General features: G+C 37.2%; 2 protein-coding genes across 3 annotated transcripts in view; both read right to left on the bottom strand.

Annotated features, from left to right (window-relative positions):
- The window catches only part of LOC119766572 (26S proteasome regulatory subunit 6A-B-like), a 323,195-nt gene that overhangs the window by 238,082 nt on the left and 66,014 nt on the right, over positions 1–19,099 (bottom strand). The gene's annotated exons all lie outside the window — the stretch shown is intronic.
- Positions 15,364–15,729, bottom strand: LOC6038520 (glutenin, low molecular weight subunit). The gene has a single exon (XM_001848259.2). It carries the CDS (start codon positions 15,727–15,729, stop codon positions 15,364–15,366), a length of 366 nt encoding a protein of 121 aa, XP_001848311.2.

Here is a 19,099-nt window from a genome sequence, read left to right as displayed (position 1 = left end):
AAATGTTTACCGTAAAACGGGGTGACTTTGATAGCCGGGGTGACTTTGATAGGTTTGCGATTTTTCCGCAAAATGAAGAGTACAATTAAAATACGTAAGGAATGGTTCAGAAACATACTGACCGTGGTAGAGAAGTGTTCAAAGTACCTCAAGAAGCACTTTTCATAAATTTTTGAAAGGTTTATAAAGTTAGTTAACTATAGTTAAGAAAATGTTGATGGAAGTCATTATTTTAAACTTCTCAAAGTGTCATGATTTTTTCAATGATCATGATTTTTAATCGGACAACGGAATGCATTTTCGGATTCTTGGGACAATATTCCACTAGGAGAAGGTTAAATAAGTTCGTAAATAATAAATAATATTTGTTTATGAAACACAGTTAAAAAAAAAAATCTCAAAATTTATAGACATTTTCAGTTGAACAAATTTCATGTAAAATGTGAAAACTTGTGATTCGTGCTTCGAATTCAGTATAAAATGCAATATAAATCGATAATTTTATAAACAAAACTAGTTTTAACTAATTTCAGGCAAAATTCCGACTTTTTAACAATTTTACCTAAAATTTATATGTATTTTGTTAAAAAGCTTATACACGTAGTTAACTTAACATAAACATTGATTTTTTTTTTTTTCTCACAAACTATATCAGCTACTTCAGTGATGGTACATTTAACGTACAAATAAAGTTTGAACATCTTAAATATGATTTTAACAAGAAAAACTATGACTATCAAAGTCACCCCGCAATTAAAACTAAGAATTTTTAACGTAACTATTTTTCTTAACACTATTGAAAAAACTTTTTTTTCCAAAATAGTGCATGGACTTTGTGTGGCCTACCCCAGTACATGTTTTAAAAATAATAATCTTGAGAAAAACCTTACCTGTTGGAAAATATTCTAAAAACAAATTGAAATCCTATCAAAGTCACCCCGGTTTACGGTACCATTATCCGGGGCAAATCGAGACACATGGGGTGAATTGAGAAGTGATTTTAGCAATGTTTTTGCACAATATTTGAATATTTTTTTTATTTGTTTCAGTAGGAATAGACACAAAACAACAAAATTAGTTTCTAAATTTGAACTTTTATGTCTAAAAACAGCTGTTCTGGCTTTCTTGTCGAAAATTTACCAACACATTCAAACCACGGGGTACCATAGAAGTTGGTTTGTTTGACTCAAAAACATGATTTTTTTGTAAAGCCCCACTGTTCGTGGACTCGCTCTTAAGGTTTCCCAACAACATGGTTGAGCTCAACCGCCTCAAATTGTAGATTTAAATTAACATTATGATGATCTGTAAGTTCATTGGCCAAATAAGAATTTGCGGAAGACATTTCAGAGGATTTGAAAAAGACACCTGCTGGGAAGCTTTGCCTGAGACCTGATGCTAAACATTGTTGTTGGCGGCATTTATGGTTTATTTTAATGAAAAGAATCAATATGAGCAGCTACAGGATTATTTTCCAAAAAATTAAATAAGGCTTATTATATTTTGATTTGTGACCCTCTGAAATGTTATTCCCGAAACAGCGCCACCAAACATTTGGTGGCGGCTTCAGCAAGCTACGTCAGTATCACGGGCCTGTTATTGCCATATTCATATCTAAATGAATGTTCAAATTTATAGATTATATTCAAGACAAATTTTGGGTAGATCCGGCCACATTAAGTTCCCGGTAGAACTCGGAATACGGCCACATATGATGTTATTCGTGGAACACGTTTTATCTTTCAATAAGAGTACATTTTACTGGCGATCATTTTTGGACCGATCTGGCAATTCCGGAGCCGGATCCAGGTTTCCAGGTGAAACCCGGAATATTACGAAATATGAAATTATTCCAACTGCCGACCAGCGACTCTACCAAGACAGGACCCAGGGAGACGACTCCTACGCCTGGATTGAGCGATCGACCTAACCTCTAGGTTAGACCGGGGTCAACATTTACTTCCCCGTCCACCGGAAGGCGCGATCAGACAAATCTCGTCTCGAATAATGCCACCGGGACCGTCTGGGATCGAACCCAGTCCAACTGGGGTGAGAGGCATGCAATCTTACCACTACACCACCAGAATGCGTACAAACAACACCAAACCAAGCCTGGAGTCGTTGTTTTTGTTTTTGTTTTTGTTTTTGTTTTTGTTTTTGTTTTTGTTTTTGTTTTTGTTTTTGTTTTTGTTTTTGTTTTTGTTTTTGTTTTTGTTTTTGTTTTTGTTTTTGTTTTTGTTTTTGTTTTTGTTTTTGTTTTTGTTTTTGTTTTTGTTTTTGTTTTTGTTTTTGTTTTTGTTTTTGTTTTTGTTTTTGTTTTTGTTTTTGTTTTTGTTTTTGTTTTTGTTTTTGTTTTTGTTTTTGTTTTTGTTTTTGTTTTTGTTTTTGTTTTTGTTTTTGTTTTTGTTTTTGTTTTTGTTTTGTTTTTGTTTTTGTTTTTGTTTTTGTTTTTGTTTTTGTTTTTGTTTTTGTTTTTGTTTTTGTTTTTGTTTTTGTTTTTGTTTTTGTTTTTGTTTTTGTTTTTGTTTTTGTTTTTTTGTTTTTGTTTTTGTTTTTGTTTTTGTTTTTGTTTTTGTTTTTGTTTTTGTTTTTGTTTTTGTTTTTGTTTTTGTTTTTGTTTTTGTTTTTGTTTTTGTTTTTGTTTTTGTTTTTGTTTTGTTTTTGTTTTTGTTTTTGTTTTTGTTTTTGTTTTGTTTTTGTTTTTGTTTTTGTTTTTGTTTTTGTTTTTGTTTTTGTTTTTGTTTTTGTTTTTGTTTTTGTTTTTGTTTTTGTTTTTGTTTTTGTTTTTGTTTTTGTTTTTGTTTTTGTTTTTGTTTTTGTTTTTGTTTTTGTTTTTGTTTTTGTTTTTGTTTTTGTTTTTGTTTTTGTTTTTGTTTTTGTTTTTGTTTTTGTTTTTGTTTTTGTTTTTGTTTTTGTTTTTGTTTTTGTTTTGTTTTTGTTTTTGTTTTTGTTTTTGTTTTTGTTTTTGTTTTTGTTTTTGTTTTTGTTTTTGTTTTTGTTTTTGTTTTTGTTTTTGTTTTTGTTTTTGTTTTTGTTTTTGTTTTTGTTTTTGTTTTTGTTTTTGTTTTTGTTTTTGTTTTTGTTTTTGTTTTTGTTTTTGTTTTTGTTTTTGTTTTTGTTTTTGTTTTTGTTTTTGTTTTTGTTTTTGTTTTTGTTTTTGTTTTTGTTTTTGTTTTTGTTTTTGTTTTTGTTTTTGTTTTTGTTTTTGTTTTTGTTTTTGTTTTTGTTTTGTTTTTGTTTTTGTTTTTGTTTTTGTTTTTGTTTTTGTTTTTGTTTTTGTTTTTGTTTTTGTTTTTGTTTTTGTTTTTGTTTTTGTTTTTGTTTTTGTTTTTGTTTTGTTTTTGTTTTTGTTTTTGTTTTTGTTTTTGTTTTTGTTTTTGTTTTTGTTTTGTTTTTGTTTTTGTTTTTGTTTTTGTTTTTGTTTTGTTTTTGTTTTTGTTTTTGTTTTTGTTTTTGTTTTTGTTTTTGTTTTGTTTTTGTTTTTGTTTTTGTTTTTGTTTTTGTTTTTGTTTTTGTTTTGTTTTTGTTTTTGTTTTTGTTTTTGTTTTTGTTTTTGTTTTTGTTTTTGTTTTTGTTTTTGTTTTTGTTTTTGTTTTTGTTTTTGTTTTTGTTTTTGTTTTTGTTTTTGTTTTTGTTTTTGTTTTTGTTTTGTTTTTGTTTTTGTTTTTGTTTTTGTTTTTGTTTTTGTTTTTGTTTTTGTTTTTGTTTTTGTTTTTGTTTTTGTTTTTGTTTTTGTTTTTGTTTTTGTTTTTGTTTTTGTTTTTGTTTTTGTTTTTGTTTTTGTTTTTGTTTTTGTTTTTGTTTTTGTTTTTGTTTTTGTTTTTGTTTTTGTTTTTGTTTTGTTTTTGTTTTTGTTTTTGTTTTTGTTTTTGTTTTTGTTTTTGTTTTTGTTTTTGTTTTGTTTTTGTTTTTGTTTTGTTTTTGTTTTTGTTTTTGTTTTTGTTTTTGTTTTTGTTTTTGTTTTTGTTTTTGTTTTTGTTTTTGTTTTTGTTTTTGTTTTTGTTTTTGTTTTTGTTTTTGTTTTTGTTTTTGTTTTTGTTTTTGTTTTTGTTTTTGTTTTTGTTTTTGTTTTGTTTTTGTTTTTGTTTTTGTTTTTGTTTTTGTTTTTGTTTTTGTTTTTGTTTTTGTTTTTGTTTTTGTTTTTGTTTTTGTTTTTGTTTTTGTTTTTGTTTTTGTTTTTGTTTTTGTTTTTGTTTTTGTTTTTGTTTTTGTTTTTGTTTTTGTTTTTGTTTTTGTTTTTGTTTTTGTTTTTGTTTATGTTTTTGTTTTTGTTTTTGTTTTTGTTTTTGTTTTTGTTTTTGTTTTTGTTTTTGTTTTTGTTTTTTCATAAATACTTTGACATTTCGAGAAAACTAGTTCTAAAAAAATTGTGGCAAAAAGTGTGAACAGTTGACCGTATGGAGAGAACTGCAGGAGAACTGCAGTCGATAATGTCGATAACTGCAAAAAATGCATGAGGACAGATTTCATAGGGAGATGGCGTCGCTATTTTTAGACCACATTTTCCACTTTTTCTCATCGAAGCCGACTACTTTATCGACTTCATTTTGCTGGGCGAGATAGGACGCCGTCTATTTTTAGACGATGACTCAGCACTTTTACACTCTTGCGCTTAAAAAAAACAGGTGGCAGCACGATGTAACGCCACGTCCCTATGCAGATTCTGATATACTTTTATGCAGCCATGCAAAAAATCATGTCACCGCCGTTTGGGTGTACTTGTTATACGAGCTTGATGCAAAATCTGTTATAAAAGGTAACATTTGTTGTAGCAAATCCACTTTGACAGATTTTGATACATTTTTTTCCTGTGAGTGTAGGTGAACTTTTTTCGAAAATGAACCCATGAGAATTACGTTCTTGGAAATCTCTGGGTTTATCCTCTGTATCCGTTCACAGTACCTTTATACTACCAGATAGTGTTCTTTATTCTCTCGAATGGCGCTGACTTACTGCGAGTTGAAGAATACTTTTTGCTTCTTCAAATATGGACCCACTGCCAACATCGCTCAATGCGTTTTCAAATGAAAAATAATTTTGGATATTACATAAAGACCCAAATACAAACAGTAAACAATCATAGAATCCTGCTCACACCAAGGAACGGTAAAAAACGAGTGAGCAGGATACTATAATTGTTACAGTTGGTTGTTGGGTCTTCATCAAAATAGTCCAGAGCTGTTTTTCATGCAACTGTATTTTTCACTTTTGCTTCAAAAAATATTGATGAAATTTTCATGAATGATAAAAAAATAGTTATCAAAGATTTTTGAAAGTATTCTAAATTTCAAAGCGTATTATAGAAATTTTATGTTGTTTGAAATAATATTTGAAATTATTGGTCTCTCAGAAAAGCAATGTAAATACTACCGTCGCATGGTTCCTCTCATTTCTTTTATGCATGTTGGAAAAGTATTAGGGGGAGAGGGGGTAATATGCACCCCCTAAGGCAAAACTGTGATTTCTCAACCGTTACAGCATTACTGTGGACGAATTTTGTTCGATGTTCTAAAACAACTATTATTCTTCGTCATCCATGTGAAAAAAGTCTTTAAAAACCTCAAAATTGTTCGAAAATATCAAATTTCTAAAAACATTTTTGATTCATTTCAAACAACCATGCGGGGCAATATGCACCGCAACATTGGGGCAAAATGCACTACAACAACGGGGCAAAATGCACGACAACATGGGGCAAAATGCACCGGAAAAACAAGTTTTCACTAGTCACCACTAGATGACACCGCTGTTTTTACAAAGGAGCTTCACAGCGGTGCATTTTGCCCCGACCACGCTTTTTGCAGAAAATTTAATTAAAAATGCATTTTTTGATGTTTTTGGACTCATCTATCTACAGAATAATGAAGATTATGGCAAAAACTATATACCTCAACACTTACAATATCTATAAATGCTTTTTATATTGTCCAAAAATCATAATGAAAGTTCAATGAAAATTAGATGAAAACACAACATTTTAAAGTTTTGCAAATAACTTAAGCTGTTTTTATAATGCGATGCTCAAATTTTTCCAGCATGGTTTAGCAATGTTAAGCTTCCTATTTCTATGATTTTTTCCCCCGAAAATTCTTCCAAATACCGAGAAAAGCAGGCGGTGCATTTTGCCCCGGGGGTGCATATTACCCCCTCTCCCCCTACGGCCTCCAACACACGGAATTTTGGATACCACATTCGGAGTCAAATTTGGTTGAGTATTCAAATTGGTTTACGAATGCCTTCAATTCACTTATAATTCGTCAGAAAAAAAAACCTATGTACCTGCAAATTTACATGGAAAATATACTTTTGGTTATACCATTATATCACGCTATTTTTATTTTATTTTATTTTTTCAACATGTCCTACACTCAAAAAATGAGTTCGCGTAAACGTGAACAGCATTCATGCCAACGGGAACCAGGAAGAAATAGTGCATTGCACCATGAAAGTGAACAGTTTTCTTCCTGGTTCCCGTAGGCATGAACGCTGTTCACGTTTACGCGAACTCATTTTTTTGAGTGTACGTACATAGGAAACCCATGGAGCATTGTTTTGACAAAGTACTCTAGAAAAGATGTTGGATTTCATATTTTTTACGATATTCCCTTGTCAATCGACTAACCTATTGAAAAACTGAGATACCGTCATCAGGGGTGACATTGGGTCTGGGGGTGAGATTGGGTCATACAGAAATGCTGAAATTTGTATGACCCTATCTCACCCTCCAGACCCAATGTCACCCCTAATGATGGTACGTTACAAGAATGCATAACCTTTTCTGTCTCCCAATCATGCGAGCTCCGCTTATCATTCATATATATTTTACTTATTTTGTCATAATTCAGTTTTAGATTCAAAAAAGAAATCATTTGGAAACACAAATATAGCCTTCACTCAAACCACCACAACAACAGATTGTCAAAGGAAACAGATTGGTCGATGCATAATAAATCGGCACTGGCAACGTATGTTTCGCCCTTGCAATACTGCCAGTTCTGCTGGGCGCAAAGGGTGGTTGGTGTCCAGCGCATTTGGATCCGTCAAACATTGGTCAAACTGTTTCCCTTGACAATCTGTAATCACCACGTGTGATGTGCCATGTGCGCGCAAGTTGTTTTCAGGTAGGCTATGATTTAGGAAAAAATGCGTCTTGCTAAATGAGCGTCCTGCTGTTGCGTACTGGAATATTTTCAAAGTCATCAGAGTAGCAATGGAATTTCCGCTCCCTAGCAGTGGTTCCCAAAAGAGTGAAAATCATCAAGTTCCCCGCTCCGGTGGTCTCTTAAGTCTTACAAAACAGACAAAGTTTCGTTAAATTCTAGACCAAAATTTGTTTTATTATTATTTTTCAATTTAAACCTCTTTTATCGCGATTCTGATCACGATTGCACATCAAATCATCGTGGCTTTAGTGTATCTTTAGTTCTCACATCGATTCGCTGTAGATTCGTGTTTAAATTTTGAAATTTAGCATAAATTAAAATAAGTTGCAAAATTCCCAACTTCAGCCATGTGCAACAATTTCCACATCACCCATGCGGGAAACCGATAATGGGGTAATTCATGCGTTCCAAACTGTCAAAATTCCAAAACGTCATTGCCAATCTCCGGTTCGCTGCTTTTGTTCTCGGGCCGAGACTCTGCATGAAACTGAAAAAATATCGAGTGCGGCACTAGAGTTTCAGTTCCAAGATGGCGGCGAAACTCGTGCGGAACTAGCGCGAGTTTCTTCAAAGAAACACTTTGACAGCTCTGAGTGCGGCACTCAGTGTGGCACTAGCCATCAAACGAACGTACCAATAGAATAGGTAAAGGTACCCAGTCAAATCAATCCGAATTCTGAAACAGAACCTAATTAGAATCGTATACAATTTCGGATTGAGTTAACTGGGTAGAATTACCACTCGTTGCTCGCTCCATATAATCGCTTGGCGACACTGCCGACAGCGCCATCATCAGGCCTAACGAGGAACTAAAAAGTCTGCAAACTAATGGTACGTTCGTTTGATGGCTAGTTCGGCACTGAGTGCCGCATTCAGAACTGTCAACGTGTTTTTTTGAAGAAACTCGCGCTAGTTCCGCACGAGTTTCGTCGCCATCTTGAGACTGAAATTCTAGTGCCGCACTCGATAATTTTTCAGTTTCATGTGATTTCCAAGCACACTAACAAATGACGTTCGTTTGATCCGTAACTGGCACCGACTAGTGCGGCACTCGTGGTACGTTCGTTTGAAGAGCCGGTGCGGTACTGAGTGCCGCACTCGTCGGTGCCAGTTTCGGTTCAAACGAACGTCATTTGTTAGTGTACGTGGAACACGCATGAAACTGAAAAAAAATATCGAATGTGGCACTAGAGTTTCAGTTCCACGATGGCGACGAAACTCGTGCGGAACTAGCGCGAGTTTCTTCAAAGAAACACTTTGACAGCTCTGAGTGCGGCACTCAGTGCCGAACTAGCCATCAAACGAACGTTAACGTTCAACAACGTTCAAAAACCCTGCACATACTAGAGACTGGTTCATTGAAGGCATAATTTGTACGGGCTCCAGGTATTACGAGAAAAGAGTGTGAGCGAAGCACCTGGCGTCTAATGTTGACGTTCAGTTCACTCGTACGAAAAGGACAGTTGATGTTTGATCGGAAAAGGTCAGCAACAAAAAAGGCTTTAGCAGCTTCTCTACGAACACTCAAAGGAGCAAGGTGGAGCATAGAGCAACGAGTTTCGTAATTTGGACACTCACCAAGATGTCTTAAAGCAAATCTTATAAATTTACGTTGAATCGCTTCGATTCGTCCAATGTTATTATGATAATATGGAGCCCACACAACTGAACCGTACTCTAGGGTGAAGCGAACTAAGGAAAGATAGAGAATTTGTAGGCAATTGACGTCGCGAAAATATTTGGTCATTCAAAAAATTATTCCTAGCTGTTTAGAAGCCTTCGAGCACAAATAGGAAATGTGGTTTTTAAAAGAAAGCTTCTATTCCAACAACACGCCTAAATCCTTGACAAAAAAAAAGTCACGAGTAAGATGGTTACCAAGAATTTTGTAACTGAAAAACGTTGGGCAGCGTTTACGGGTGAATGTAATTGTCGAACATTTAGAAGGATTGAGAACCATCTGATTCAAGCGGCACCAGTCAGCAAATAAATCAACCTGAGCTTGCAAATCTTTCATGTCAGTAGGTCTCTTAATTAAAACAATTTAAAATCGTCAGCGTAGCATAGTTTAGGACAGCGAAGCAGGAAATTGACATCATTGATATACAACAGGAAAAGAAACGGCCCTAAATGACTTCCCTGTGGAACACCCGAGGTAACAGAAAATAGTTCTTCCGGTCAGGTAGGAGTTAACCATAGAATAGGTATAGGTAGAATTACAACTCGTTGCTCTTCCCATATAATCGCTTGGCGACACTGCCGACAGTGCCATCATCAGGCCAAACGGGGAACTAAAAAGTCTGCAAACTAAATGAGGTGCGCATTTTTTTGACACGCTGTCATTTGCAGTGACGGATCGCGGGCGCAATTTTATTTGACATTTCTCGGGTTATTTTTCAAAAGGTCCTTAGCGCCAGTTGTTAACAAAGCGGTTTTTTAATCGGTTCTCAATCAATTTACGAACAATCAAAATAAAAAATGCTTTGAATTGTTCATCTGCACGTCCTTTAAATGCTCTTTACTGAAAAAAATAAATGAAAGTTGATTTGTTTCAATTTCGCAAGCTTGAGTGCTTCGGAGGTTCAGAGCTGGAAGAGCTTATCGGGATTTCTCGCAGGATAAAAGCTATACTATTTTTTTTCGCTGGGGATCTCCGCTCGGTGGCTATCCCTAATCACGTGGCATTTCCCCTTTTGTCATCGATTCTTTTCGGTCGTTCCCCAGAAACGCACCACAGCTAATAATTTAACAGTTGGAGAACCTAAAAAACATTCCTGTTGCCAAGTGTCTGTACCGGCGAAAAAATCGTCCCTGTAGCTGAGTTTGAGTGCTGGCGAAAGACCGATCCAAAGAACTTCGTAAGCTCTTGCAGTTATGAACCACCGGAACGTACGGAACGCTAAAGTTTGCATTTGCAAGACATTCTTTTTAATTACTGTCGAAATAAAATCCAAAGTTTTTTTTTAAAAGGTCCTTTCAGCTATTGTCTTTCATATGTTTAAAAAAAAACTCTAGAAATATAATTTACAATAAAAAAAACCATTGACATTATTGCGCATTTTGCACTTTACTAGAGTCTTGCGCAGTTATTTTCATCACAGCAACTTTTTATCACAGTGATTTTTCATCACAGTTGTGTCGTTTCCAAGGGTTGTCAAGGTATGTAAACTGTATATGTTTTGATTTCTATTTTTGGAATGTCGGGCCATGTTACGAAAATTCTACTCATCCTTTGTGTTTCAGGATCCAATCTAAAGAGGACTTAGACTTCCGTGCCGGATGTGGATGGACGACCAGCTGTTGGATTCGTTTCACGCAGAAATCTTCCTTCTTTGTTGAATCGGCAGCCCCAGCGTCTGATCCGAGCATGCTGAGAGGGCGGGCTTGCCCTCCTTGGCGTCGGAGGCGAGTGGCTTCTGGGTATCCGTCCTTGGCGTTGACGGCGCGATGAGGCGCCAGACGACAGAGGTGCTCTTATAACGGATGGATGTAGGCAAATGCCATCACAGCTAAAAAAGTAGTAATCCAGCTGCGTGTAAAAGGCCTGGGTGTAAAATAAATATTGCATTATTTTATGCAATTTCATGTGATTTTACACCCTGAAATATGTAGCCCATCAGTATGGGAAACCTACTTGACCGAAATGTCAAGCTGATATATGCGTTTATCCTTTCACCTTTACATCGGTCTGATGGCCGAGTGGGCTAAGTCGCCAGTCCTTACTGTTGGTGCTGGGTTTGAATCCCGTCGGTTGCAACTTTTTTGTGTTAGCAAAAATTGTACATGCAGTGTGTAATATTAAGTGTTTATTTTGACGAAGGTGATGTGCATGCTTTTGCATGCGATTTTACCATCGGATTTTTTGCTGTGTACAGGACTTACACTGTCCAGGCCGATAAAACCGAAACGGACGCGCGCTCGCGAAATCTCCGGGTTCCATCTTTTGTGCGGTCATTGATGATCAACACACCGAGGATCACGTCTTATCCATTATGACACCAGGTTGGAGAAGTCCCCTCAATACTGATGTGAAGGGTTATGTTGGAGAGTGAGGTTGACTTCCACTGCACACTGGGAAAAAAGGGACCCGCAGCCCCATGAATTAGATGCCGCTGAAATTTTAACTTGGAAATATGTGTTTATTATGTAAAAAAATCCGGGGAATTGAATGGTGATGGTTTCGTCTGCCGGAGATTAGGAATTAGGAAAGGGTCCATTTTGCCCAAATATCCCCTAAAATGCAACCTTTTTATATTTTATGCTACATTCCGTGAAATACCGCAGGTTTTTAGACTTCAAAATAAGTGAACTTTATGTAAAAAATCATGACAAATCGATTGGTGAAGGTTTCACGTGCCGGAGACACCGAGAAAGGTCTCATTTTGCCCCAATTAACCCTATATTCGATTTTTTCATCTAATTTGCTCTACACTGTAAAGTGCCGCAGGTTTTTAGACTTCAAAATAAGTGAACTTTATGTAAAAAACCATGACAAATCGATTGGTGAAGGTTTCACGTGCCGGAGACACCGAGAAAGGTCTTATTTTGCCCCAATTAACCCTATATTCGATTTTTTCATCTAATTTGCTCTACACTGTAAAGTGCCGCAGGTTTTCAGACTTCAAAATAAGTGAACTTTATGTAAAAAACCATGACAAATCGATTGGTGAAGGTTTCACGTGCCGGAAACACCGAAAAAGGTCTTATTTTGCCCCAATTAACCCTATATTCGATTTTTTCATCTAATTTGCTCTACACTGTAAAGTGCCGCAGGTTTTCAGACTTCAAAATAAGTGAACTTTATGTAAAAAACCATGACAAATCTGGGTATTCGTCCTTGGCGTTGACGGCGCGATGAGGCGCCAGACGACAGAGGTGCTCTTATAACGGATGGATGTAGGCAAATGCCATCACAGCTAAAAAAGTAGTAATCCAGCTGCGTGTAAAAGGCCTGGGTGTAAAATAAATATTGCATTATTTTATGCAATTTCATGTGATTTTACACCCTGAAATATGTAGCCCATCAGTATGGGAAACCTACTTGACCGAAATGTCAAGCTGATATATGCGTTTATCCTTTCACCTTTACATCGGTCTGATGGCCGAGTGGGCTAAGTCGCCAGTCCTTACTGTTGGTGCTGGGTTTGAATCCCGTCGGTTGCAACTTTTTTTTGTGTTAGCAAAAATTGTACATGCAGTGTGTAATATTAAGTGTTTATTTTGACGAAGGTGATGTGCATGCTTTTGCATGCGATTTTACCATCGGATTTTTTGCTGTGTACAGGACTTACACTGTCCAGGCCGATAAAACCGAAACGGACGCGCGCTCGCGAAATCTCCGGGTTCCATCTTTTGTGCGGTCATTGATGATCAACACACCGAGGATCACGTCTTATCCATTATGACACCAGGTTGGAGAAGTCCCCTCAATACTGATGTGAAGGGTTATGTTGGAGAGTGAGGTTGACTTCCACTGCACACTGGGAAAAAGGGGACCCGCAGCCCCATGAATTAGATGCCGCTGAAATTTTAACTTGGAAATATGTGTTTATTATGTAAAAAAATCCGGGGAATTGAATGGTGATGGTTTCGTCTGCCGGAGATTAGGAATTAGGAAAGGGTCCATTTTGCCCAAATATCCCCTAAAATGCAACCTTTTTATATTTTATGCTACATTCCGTGAAATACCGCAGGTTTTTAGACTTCAAAATAAGTGAACTTTATGTAAAAAATCATGACAAATCGATTGGTGAAGGTTTCACGTGCCGGAGACACCGAGAAAGGTCTCATTTTGCCCCAATTAACCCTATATTCGATTTTTTCATCTAATTTGCTCTACACTGTAAAGTGCCGCAGGTTTTTAGACTTCAAAATAAGTGAACTTTATGTAAAAAACCATGACAAATCGATTGGTGAAGGTTTCACGTGCCGGAGACACCGAGAAAGGTCTTATTTTGCCCCAATTAACCCTATATTCGATTTTTTCATCTAATTTGCTCTACACTGTAAAGTGCCGCAGGTTTTCAGACTTCAAAATAAGTGAACTTTATGTAAAAAACCATGACAAATCGATTGGTGAAGGTTTCACGTGCCGGAAACACCGAGAAAGGTCTTATTTTGCCCCAATTAACCCTATATTCGATTTTTTCATCTAATTTGCTCTACACTGTAAAGTGCCGCAGGTTTTCAGACTTCAAAATAAGTGAACTTTATGTAAAAAACCATGACAAATCCCTATATTCGATTTTTTCATCGAAGGCCGTTTTTTTTCAAAGTTTATGTCTTCATTGATGAATAATGATAGTAAATGCACATTTTTCCATATAAGGCACATTTGGGGCAAACGGGCCTATTTCTGGTGTCTCCGGCACGTGAAACCTTCACCAATCGATTTGTCATGGTTTTTTACATAAAGTTCACTTATTTTGAAGTCTGAAAAACTGCGGCACTTTACGATGTGGAGCAAATTACATAAAAAAATCGAATATAGGGTTAATTGGGGCAAAATAAGACCTTTCTCGGTGTCTCCGGCACGTGAAACCTTCACCAATCGATTTGTCATAGTTTTTTACATAAAGTTCACTTATTTTGAAGTCTGAAAACCTGCGGCACTTTACGATGTGGAGCAAATTACATGAAAAAATCGAATATAGGGTTAATTGGGGCAAAATAAGACCTTTCTCGGTGTCTCCGGCACGTGAAACCTTCACCAATCGATTTGTCATGGTTTTTTACATAAAGTTCACTTATTTTGAAGTCTAAAAACCTGCGGCACTTTACAGTGTGCAGCAAATTAGATGACAAAATCGAATATAGGGTTAATTGGGGCAAAATAAGACCTTTCTCGGTGTCTCCGGCACGTGAAACCTTCACCAATCGATTTGTCATAGTTTTTTACATAAAGTTCACTTATTTTGAAGTCTGAAAACCTGCGGCACTTTACGATATGGAGCAAATTACATGAAAAAATCGAATATAGGGTTAATTGGGGCAAAATAAGACCTTTCTCGGTGTCTCCGGCACGTGAAACCTTCACCAATCGATTTGTCATGGTTTTTTACATAAAGTTCACTTATTTTGAAGTCTAAAAACCTGCGGCACTTTACAGTGTGGAGCAAATTAGATGAAAAAATCGAATATAGGGTTAATTGGGTCAAAATGAGACCTTTCTCGGTGTCTCCGGTACGTGAAACCTTCACCAATCGATTTGTCATGGTTTTTTACATAAATTTCACTTATTTTGAAGTCTGAAAACCTGCGGCACTTTACAGTTTGGAGCAAATTAGATGAAAAAATCGAATATAGGGTTAATTGGGGCAAAATGAGACCTTTCTCGGTGTCTCCGGCACGTGAAACCTTCACCAATCGATTTGTCATGATTTTTTATATAAAGTTCACTTATTTTGAAGTCTAAAAACCTGCGGTATTTCACGGAATGTAGCATAAAATATAAAAAGGTTGCATTTTAGGGGATATTTGGGCAAAATGGACCCTTTCCTAATATCTCCGGCAGACGAAACCATCACCATTCGATTCCCCGGATTTTTTTACATAATAAACACATATTTCCAAGTTAAAATTTCAGCGGCATCTAATTCATGGGGCTGCGGGTCCCTTTTTTCCCATTGTGTAAAAATGTAAACAGTCTCCTTAAATACACAGAAAAAAAATGTAAATTTACCCAACACTGAAACCATGTTTTGAATGTAAACATGCTCAATGTAAATATGAAATTCATTGTAAAAAGTTGTATTGCATTTAAAGAGCCTTCATGTAAAGTTAGATTGAACGTATCTTATGAATCTCATGCGAATAGATTTTTTATTCCTGTCAAATGTTGAATTTTAAAATTTGAAAAGCATGTATTTGAATATTAAATGTAAAATTTGCTCAATGTAAATGTTTTTAAAAGCGTAAATTTCAATTCAAAGAGATTGTTATTGCCAATGACAGTTCATTATTCATGATGCTTCCGAGGAAGAGTGCAGGAATGTTTTGAAGATTTCCTAATTGTAAAAGTGGTGTGTTTAGTGATTGGAGATTGAAGTAAATGTCGATTGTTTACGATTGACGAACACGTCGATTGTTTACGATTGGAATTATCAAGTTGGTAAGTTGAGGCGTTCATTTGCGGGTGCCGTCAGGAGCAGCACCAAATTTTAAAGATCTTGAAAATTATATCTGTATTTAGAAATTGTGATTACAGAATAATAAATAAATACTGGTACAGCTGTTGTTGCTGCGGCGTCGCAAAGATCTGGCGGGGTGGGTTGCCGGCAAGCCTGCCGGAAGCGGCTGCTGACGATCTTTGCTGAGGTGTTGCGCCTGCGGCGGCGGGTACTTGGGAATGTCCTTTTTCCAATCTCGACCGACTGGATGGTGGCGTTTGCCGGCGGATTGTACGGGAACATGGCATCTTCGAATCCCCGTACAAATCGTAGTGATCGTCGTAGGGCGATTGCTGTTGATGGAGCTGCTGCTGTTGGATCTGCTGCGGCTGCGGTTGAGCCTGCTGGATCGGGGCCTGCTGTTGGGGAAGATGCGGCGGAGGCTGCTGCGGAATCATCTGAGCTGGTTCGAATAGTGATGCTGCTTAACCGGTCGCTGGTCCAACATTCGCTCCGGAACTCCACCTACTGGTAAAACAATTGCGTTGTTCATCTTATTGCTCTGGACACTTCCGGACAGCGCTCCTGCACTGTTTCTGTGCACGACCTGACCTCCGGCAACACCACCCGGACCAACCATCGGCAAACCACAATCGTTGGTCTTGTTCCTGGTCTGGTTCTTGAACTGCAGTGACGTGGTCACCTTGCAATCACTACCTCTACGATCCTTCTCCTTGCTACTCCTCTGGTTCAACAGCTTCTTCTTGTTATTATAGTTCGCCATCCTGTCCGAGCTGTACCGACTTCCGTCGTTACGACCATCACGATACTGACCATAGTGCTGCTGCACCTGTTGATCGTACTCCCTCTCCATGCCACCACGATCGTGATCAACCCGACGCCGGTCAGCCGGCGGCCTCGGACGACCTCCACCGGTCCACTCATCGATCGCTCACCGGGACTGCCGACTGGTGCGGCGCATGTTTTGGCTAGAGCGCGGCTTGCCAACGCTGCCACTGCTGTTGTTCATGCCGCCGACGCCACCGCCCAGCTCGGGGAATTCCTCCGGCCGTGGGAGAGACTTGCGCGGACGTGTGTGCTTGTTCACGTTGTTCGACTTGGAGTACACTTCCTCGTCCTCCCAGTTGCGAGTGTACTTGTTGAAACCGCGGCTGGAGGGGAATTTCTGTTTAAAAAAAAAACACTTTACAACAAACCTCCTTCCAAAATAATCACGTATAATGCCTTCTCCTGCGAACCCTCGGCGGACAATCCTCGCTCCGGATGTCGTATCAGTTCCGCCCGCGAATTGCCACTTCCGAATCGTCTTCGAAGCCATCGACTTTTCCACTCCCTTCCGTCCTGCACTGCCATGACTTTTTTTTATCTTATGTAATCTGTCAGTCTGGCCAGTTTGGCACGTTTGATGAGAAGACTATAGTTGACCCACTCCAGTCGGGTTTATTTCAGTATAACAGTTTTGATTCAAACGTTACGGATTTTGTTTACAGATATATTTTAATAGAGCGTTACAACTTTAGTAAGGCTGGTACAAATATTATTTATAAAGTTTTTTTTCGATCAACATTAATTTTTTTTAGGAAATAATTTTGTTTGCCGCTCGATTTTTTGAGTAAATTTTGAGGGGATTGGGTGACCAAAACTTTAAATTAATTTGCAGAGGCCTTAGAATTATCTTATACACGATGTGTTTGTCCAAACATACAAAAAATTGACAAGTCTCATATTTGGCATCATGAAAGATGAGATCTTTCCTTACATTTTGCGGTGTGAATCAAAGTATTTCGTAGAGGTTATAGGGCAATTTTCTATTTTTTAATTTTGCAATTTTGAAAATTTTCTGAAAATTGGTAGATTTATGTAAATATCTATCAAATTTCTTATGAATAAACTTTGAGACACTCTAAACTACATATTTGAGCAATGTTTGATTTACAATTTAGGTTTTTGTATTGCCCAATAACAAGAGATATAAGGTTTAAAATATGAGATTTATAAATAAAACAACTTAATTTTAATTTGGTTTTGAGGCAACCATGGAAAAATATCAAATAAATTTTATTTTATCAAATATCATTCAGGGCCTGTGGATTGTTTTAACCCTTACCATCCAGAAAAAAATCACGATTTCAAAATCCTGAGTTTTTTTTTCAATAGGTCCTATACACATATAGAAGACAATAGCTTATTGGACCTTTTCAAAAAAAAATCTTAAGAATGAATTGGGTCAATCGTCTACCGTAGTCGTTGAGGGAAAAAACGCAGCAATACCCGTTCTTGAAAAAATGGCTTTAGAGCCCTATTACATGTTCGGGATGAAGAGTCTGTAGCATTTGTCAGTAAATTGTCCATGGTACAGACTTTTCTGACAGCTGCTCCTGTGTATAACAGCATACCAGATCACCGACAGCCAAAACGTCAGAAGTTTAATTTTGCGGCCACGAAAACACCTCAAAAAGTAAGGTAAGTGATTGTGAAATTTTAAATCATTTGGAAAAAAAACCTGTTAAATAATTTTGTTCTCCCATTTTCAGATCCCGAACATGAACGTGGTAATCTTGTCCATCACCGTGGTGCTGGGAATGCTCGACATCTGACAAGGTGTTGCTGTGTGCCGAACTCAGCCCGGGAGCGGAAAGCAGGAGGTTTGCCCGGCAAGTGCCGCATCGACATCAACGGGTACCTCATCGAGATCGTCATCTGTCTGATGAACGGCATCTTGTGGCAACCGCACAAATTCCGTTGCCTCCAGAACCGGGCGTAGGAGTTTAAATAGTGCCATTAAAGCTTCACTAGTTTTGCTGGTGCACGATAAGGTAAATTACGATTGGATTTGGACGAGCTGCTTTTTAATTTATTTTTCGTGTTAGAATGTTTACAATTGTGCCACCAAAAACAAGACCGGCCACGGATCGACCAAGACAGTGCTGCTTACGGGAGAACTGCTGAGGCTGGCGGACCTGTCTTTCGAACAGCCCGGGACACGTAAGTCATCCGCGCACAACTTTCGTCGTCATTACACAAAAGTGCATTGACCTCGCCCTCAACTCGTTTGACCAAATGGACAAATCTTCCCTCGGACAAGCGCCGAACAAGTTTACCACCTCACCCAAGTCAAGGACGACACCCGTGACGGACTAGATCAACGACGGAAACTGGTTTCAGGAACGGCTGCGGTTTTAATGCACAGGTCACCGTCGTGCGCTACCAGGAGGAAAGCTGTCTAAGCGAGGACCTCATTGACTGGATCTGTTCACCGGCTAGCCGATGAAATAATTCGATCAACTCGATCAAGGGTCAACAGATGACGATGGGAAAACAAATCGTAAGTACTCATTCTTGGAATTACGAATTTAAATTGTCATTTTTAGCCAAAGATTCTCTCACCTCGTTGAATTTAGAGTTCGATATACATTTCAAAATATTTGAATGTGTATGCTGCCCGCAGTACCGCATAAAACCAAATATTATGAAATTTACATCGGATTCTAAATTCAACGAGGATTTTTTTTTTGCTTTGGTAAATTTACATCGATTTCATCGGAAAATTTCATGTTTTCAAAGCCCTTTTTGTACCGCACGTTTAAATCGGATGACATGTAAATTTCCAATGAATTTGATGTAAATTCGCATCATTAATGACGTGCACTTTTGGTACATCATAAATGATGTAAATTTACCCGATTTTTTTTTCTGTGTAGGGTTGGCGGTAATTGATATGAAAAATTACGTATGTTTATAAATTAAAATTGATTCAGCCCACTGTGTTGTGATATACAAACAACCTCTACAAGCTCTGTGGAATTT

The sequence above is a fragment of the Culex quinquefasciatus genome, chromosome 2 (assembly GCF_015732765.1).
Source record: "Culex quinquefasciatus strain JHB chromosome 2, VPISU_Cqui_1.0_pri_paternal, whole genome shotgun sequence".
Classification (NCBI taxonomy): Eukaryota; Metazoa; Arthropoda; class Insecta; order Diptera; family Culicidae; genus Culex; species Culex quinquefasciatus.
The sequence above is the reverse complement of the archived record's forward strand: the minus strand, read 5'-3'. Positions and strand labels throughout refer to the sequence as shown.

Coding starts and splice junctions, on each gene's coding strand:
- LOC6038520 (XM_001848259.2), bottom strand. CDS start 15,729: ATGATTCCGCAGCAGCCTCCGCCGCATCTTCCCCAACAGCAGGCCCCG.